The following is a 6539-nucleotide window of genomic DNA, read 5'->3' as shown; positions in this document are numbered from 1 at the left end:
ACTCAGGCGCCCCTGCACTTACCCTTCTTAATACAGAGTGGTCTATTTAAAGAACTGATAAATAGAAATTATTTTGGTAATGGGCTGGATTTTCAAAAGAGCATGCATTTTATCTGCCAACGTGTGCTCTCATTCATTTCCAGTATTCAAATAATGATCTATTGTTCTGTCAACATCATGAATGTTACTAATTTCAGATACCAAGGTCATAAGTCTAGTTCTGTTGTTTCTACTAAAACAACCAGAAACTAGCAAATTATTAAATTTCTTATGTGCTATGTAGAATCTGCCTTTGGGGAATGGACAGTAGGACAGAAGAAAGGTTTAAGTTGTCATCAATCAGGTAGAAGTTCCTCATGGTTCTAATTTATTGTACAACCAAAAGGACTAGGTCTAATACCGTAATAGAATTTTTTGATGAGTTTTGTGAGTGGATTTAACTTCCTCAGGATCCAGGAGCAGCTCAAAGAAGAGATTTATCACAAAGGCCAAATCAGGAGTATAGGGGCAGATGGAAACTATGACATTATCTTCAAAGGGTCTGCTAAATTAGAGAGAAAACTCCATGAAACTCTTTTAGGTATATGTAACCCAATCCTACAAAGTCCGTTTGATATAAGGCTTGACCTATGTCTAGAAAAATCGAGAAAGCGGAGTAAGGAAAAGAGGGGAAACTCATGCAAGATTAGTGTGACAGTGGGGGAGCAGCGGGACGGAAGGACAAGGAGAGGACACTGTACTGCTCACTATACAGTGAACAGACGGGTTTGTTTAGAACATCAAGTGCTACGTGAACAATGTCGTAAAACATCTATGAACGCGTCTCCTAGTACACAGGAAAAGAGTTCCTCTTGGGTATCTAGGAACAGAGCTGCTGGGACATAAAGCTCACGAACGCTCTACTTTTCAAGATGATGTCAGACTGTTTTCCAGAGTCGTTTACCAATTTATATCACCACTAGCAGTATTTAAGAGATCCTGTAGATTTACATCTTCTCCAATGCTTGCTATTGTTAGAACTCTGAACTTTTGTCCATCAAATAAATGTAAAATGGTATTTTAGCATGTTCTTGATTTCCATTTCCAATGAAAATGAACATCTTTTTATGTATGTGTAGGCCATATATTTTTCTTCTTCTAACAAATGTTTGTTTGTGTCCTTTTCCCATTTTTCCTTTGGGTTTTTTGTAGTATTCTTTAAATACTCTCAAATACTAATTGTCAGTTTTAAGATCCTATCCTGGCTTAAAACTTGTCTTTTTCTTATTTTAGATGTCTTCTGATAAACAAAAGTCGTTTAACCTAGGCAAATTATCACTATTTTATGATAAGTACATTTTTGGGGATTCTTCCTTAAGAAACACTTTCTTACCCCAAGATCTATTAGGTATCTACTTATACGTTACACTAAGAGTGTTAAAGTTGTTTTTTAACTTTTTATTAAAAAATTTTAAGTAGGCTCCACTCAGTGTGGGGCTTGAGCTCACAACCCTGAGATGACATGGTTTAGTGAGCCAGCCAGGCACCCGCAGTAGCACTGGTTTTTAAATATGACCATGCAGAGTTCTACTTTCATCTTTCTCCAAACAGAAAACCAGTTTTGTCCTGCCCCATTTACTGCAGAGTTCCTTCTTTCCCCAGTGATGTGACATACAATCCCTTTCATACAACTAAGTTCACACATGTATGGCTCTGCCCGAGCTTCGTATTTTATCCCACTGAACAAGTCATTTGTTCTCCTATACTTTCTAAAGTTCTGTAAGCTTCATAGTAAGTCTTCATACATGGTAGGCCAAATCTTATCTTCCTGTCCTTCTTCTAAGGTGACAGGGCTATTCTTGGCCTTCTAGTCTAACATAAATTTTAGAACCATCTTACTGGGGCACCTGGATGGCTCAGTCAGTTAAGCATCTGACTTCAGTTCAGATCATGATCCCAGAGTCCTGAGATCAAGTCCCACATCGGGCTCCCTGCTCCACAGAGAGTCTGCTTCTCCCTCTCCCTTTGCTGCTCCCCCTGCTTGTGCTTGCTCTCTGTCAAATAAATAAATAAAATCTTAAAAAAAAAGCCCCAAACCACCTTAAGTTTCACAAAAAGCTCTTCTGTGAGTCTGATTGGAACTACATTATATACAGACCAATTTGGGGAGAACTGACTTGATATACTGTCTTCCTGTATGAACATGGTATCTCTCCACTTACGCCTTCTTTAATGGCTCTCTTTTTTTTAAAGATTTATTTGAGAGACAGAGAGAGAGTGAGTGGAGAAGGGGCAGAGGGAGAGGGCACGAATCTCAGGCTGAGTGTGGAGATCGACACGGGGCTTAATCTCACCACCCTGAGATCATGACCTGTCCTGAAACCAAGAGTCAGACGCTTAACCAACTGAACCACACAGGCGCCCCTTTAATGTCTCTTAATGTCTTAATGTTTTCTAGTTTTCCCTGTAGAGGTCTTGAACATTTCTTGTTAAGACCTATTCCTAAATCCTTCATATTTTCTGATACTATTATAAATGTTGCTTCCTTTTTATTTAATTACATTTCTAACCATTTCCTGATACACAGAAATGCAACTGATTTTCATGTATTAACCTTATATCCAACCACTTATTAAACCCTCCTATTATTCAGAATCATCTGAAGGTTCCTTAGGATTTTCTATGTAAAAAAAAAAAATCACACCATTCACAAAAAATGAATTACATCCTCCTTTCCAATGCCTATGACTCTCCTTTCTTTTTGCCTTTTAAGATTTTATTTATTTGACAGAGAGATAGAGCCAGAAAGCGCAAGTGGAGGGAATGGCAGAGGGAGAGCACTGAGCAGAGAGCCTGATGCAGGGCTCCATCCCAGGACCCCAGGATCATGACCTGAGCTGAAGAGACGATTCACCATCTGAGCCACCCAGGCAGCCCTCATTTTGTTTTGTCTTACTGTGCTGGTCCTCCGAATCCCAACATTCTGGAGGTGCTTCAGGGGATTTGCAAATACCTGCTTCCAACATTATTTTAAAATACTTACTTCCTTTAAATAATTTATAAAGTTTTAAAAAATCCAAAATTCAATTTGATCTTTGTACTGATGTCCTATTAGTTTACTCTCCTCATTCTTCCTGGTACTTTGCTTTTTCCTCCACAATTTTCTCTTCATTTCCCCATGCTGTCATAATCCTTTCCTGCTCTCCATTCTCAGAGTCCACAGAGAATTAGAGTCCAGATTCTCTGCCTCTACAGAGAACTAGAGGCAAACTCCGGAAACAGGAAACACTGTCTCATGAAAATGATTTCCTACTACCAGAAAGCCATATTCCTTGTGGGGCAGTGATAAATAATTGAATTAACTATATCCCCCAGAAGATAAACTGTAAGTACCAAAATACAAACTAGGACAGGACAACAGAAAGACTGATTCTCTGAAGTTGGGATTTTGAGGCTGAGCTGCACATGGAATTCTAGCCAACCATGTTTGTATCAGTAAAACCAATATTAAACCAAAATTTATACCCTACTTTTCATTAGGAATGATCACTTAATGAAAATCAATTGCCAAAATATAATTCTGGTAGTGAGAAAGGAAAAGATCTAATCATGGAAACTGACCTCGATGCCAATAACTTACCTGCTACCACTCATTACATAACCCGAACATTCAAATGATGCAATTTCTTCACTTGTCAAGCCAATTTCACCTCTTCTTGGGATACGTTTCCCTGCTTTCACATATTCAGCCATAGCTGCACCCTCACCAGGTAACAGCGCATGGCCATAGCTACAAAGTAATTCAGAAAAGGTTCATTATAAAAAGCTCATCATCTAAACAGAGCACAAAAAGATTTTCTCTCAGAAAACAATACAAATAATGGCTGCTGAATGGGAGCATCCTGGGAAGCCCAATGTGAATTACTTTAATTAGTGAACACTGCACTCTGATCTGCATAACAAACCCAGGAATACAGACATGCTTTGGAGGAACAAAAGAACTGATGTGAATGAGTCTAGATTCATGGTTTACAATTATGGATCAATATATCCCTACGGGCACTGCCTTTATGGCTTCTGCCTCCAGTGAATTCCTTTTTCCCTTTATGAAAAAAAAGAGAGAAGTAATAGATCTCAAATTAACACACTTTTTAGAGTTGTAACGAGTAATAATGCTATACAGTAACAATTACCTATTAACTTTCACTCGAGAGGACTTTAAAAACTACCATCCCTTCCTTCAATTCATTCACTGTATCTTTAATACCTATTAAACTTAAAGCTTGTAACACAAAAATGATCTCTGTTCTTATGGGATTTATATACTGATGGGGACATAACTACAATACAAGGTAGAACATAAAAGACACTCTCAAAAGAAGCAGAAAATACTGTGAGGACTAGAGGATTAGAGAAGGGTAGGAATCCCATATACTTGTGGAGGGAAGGTCCTGGGAATCAGCACATGACCCCTCCTTTTGAAAAGAACTTTGAAAGATGGTAAGGATTTTAACAGGAAGAAATTGGGAATAGCAAAGAAAAAAGGGCAGGGCAAAGAAGGGAGGACGTGCTGGGGGAAGACATAAAGTGAACAAGGCACAATGTGGGAAAGTGCACAGTCAATACGGGAAGTCCTGGTTCCGCTCAGCTGGAAGCTGGCAGGTGAATAAGGGCGTACAGGGCGGGGATACAGTTGGAAAGGCAAGTTACGGCCTTTTAGGAAGGAACTTTTAGGAAGGAACTTTAGGTATTTTAAATACAGTTACTTACTTCAAAGGTTTATCATCCTGAGAGGCAAGTGTTTTTGGAGCCTCTGGGCCAATTAAGTCTGAGGGTTCTTCAGGCTCTGCAGGAAAGAGGTTCAGATACAGATTCACATTTTGACTGATCACTTAATTTAATGTTTTATCTGTTGTGAATCAAAGTCTACCAGAAGAACCTACTTGATCGATCCTTCCAGGGATTCTCCAGAAACTCTTCCTGGGAATCTTTAGAGCTTGAATCACTGGAATCTTTTCTATTCTTCTTAGACTTCTTTTTCTTGTATTTCTTCCTGTAATTATAATTTGATATAAATATACTTAATAGTCCCACATTAAAGGGACTCTCATTTTTTAAGGCAATGAAAGACTGATGAAAATGATTTAAGTTCTCAGCTGATTACAATTTTTAGAGCAGAATTTTAATTAAAAGATTTCAACTTATTTAACCAAATCATGTTTCACTATAAAAAAAGATCTCTCAAGGGGACAATGAAATAGTTCTCATGTTGCAGAAAGATAATAAAGCAGTTTAAAAAACAGCTCTTACCAATTTGAGCATCAATAATTTGAAGTGTAATGGGTTAAAATACATCAAATATGTTAGAATCCATGGGTTCATAACAATACAAAAAGAAGTCCAACTCATTATTTTGAAAACTCATAAAACAAAAAAGGTTAAAAAGAAATTATCCTGCCTTCCCTATACAAACTGTTACTTCAGAGCAACCAAACAGTTGATGAGGGTAGGTTTCTCTCACAGAACTATTCTACCCAATAAATGAAGAGAGCAAGCCAGAAAGGAAAAAAAAAAAAAGAGAGAGAGAGAACCAGAATTAGACTATCACAACTCTGCAACCCCTAATGAAATAAGGGATCTAGGCAATGACCATCCATGGCTATTAACATGGCAAACGGAGACGGCCAGACATTAACTGCCTCCTGACGAAGTACACAGCACCACCTATGCAGTATGTGCGCCAAAGACTCAAATCTGAACCTCATCAAGTCTCTAGACCTTACTATCAATATATAGGAAATAGACAAGACAAAGACCATGTTAAAACCACACCATAAAAATACAGTCAGGAGGGGCGCCTGAGTGGCTCAGTGGGTTAAAGCCTCTGCCTTCACTCAGATCATGATCCCAGGGTCCTGGGATTAAGCCCCACACTGGGCTCTCTGCTCAGCCTGCTTCCTCCTCTCTCTCTGTCTGCCTCTCTGCCTACTTGTGATTACTCTCTCTCTGTCAAATAAATAAATAAAATCTTAAAAAAAAAATACAGTCAGGAGTGTTTGGCTGGCTCAGACAGTAGAGCACATAACTCTTGCTCCTGGGGTCCTGAGTTCAAGCCCCATATTAGGTGTACAGATAACTTTAAAAAAAATCTTTAAAAATAAAGAAATAAAAAATTAAATGTAATCAGCAAAATCTATACTGCAGGAAACTCTATATGTAAATGATTTGGTTTCTTTAACAAATAAACTGCAAGAACAAAAATGGAAGGGAAACCAACTAATTTAAAGATATAGGAGACATACCAACCAATCATAATTTATGGGCATTATTTGCATCCAGATTTAAACGAACTGTATAAAAACCTGCTGAGAATTGAGGAATTGTTGCTAAATATCTTAGGCATGATAACAGTATTGTAGTTATGATTTCTTAAAAAGAATGCCTATCTTTTAGAGAAACATGCTGGCTTACGGACAAAATGATATCTGGAATTGGTTTTGAAATAATGGGGGGGCAGTGGAGATTGTCCAAGAGTTGAAATTATTAAGCTAGGTGATGGT

The 6539-nt window shown here is 38.1% G+C and overlaps 1 protein-coding gene across 2 annotated transcripts in view; it reads right to left on the bottom strand.

Annotated features, from left to right (window-relative positions):
* NKAP (NFKB activating protein) overlaps positions 1-6539 on the bottom strand; it is a 41603-nt gene that overhangs the window by 19255 nt on the left and 15809 nt on the right. For both annotated transcript variants that reach the window (XR_014306946.1, XM_082716265.1), the window contains exons 6-8: positions 4923-5032; positions 4750-4825; positions 3620-3769 (exon numbers count right to left, since the gene is read on the bottom strand). Coding sequence is in view for 1 of the 2 variants with exons in the window: in XM_082716265.1 (XP_082572391.1) it covers positions 3620-3769; positions 4750-4825; positions 4923-5032 (336 nt within the window). In the remaining variant the exon portion in view is untranslated. The remainder of the gene's footprint in view (positions 1-3619; positions 3770-4749; positions 4826-4922; positions 5033-6539) is intronic.

This window comes from Mustela nivalis (assembly GCF_964662115.1).
Source record: "Mustela nivalis genome assembly, chromosome: X".
Taxonomy (NCBI): domain Eukaryota; kingdom Metazoa; phylum Chordata; class Mammalia; order Carnivora; family Mustelidae; genus Mustela; species Mustela nivalis.
This window is presented reverse-complemented; position numbering and strand designations above follow the sequence as displayed.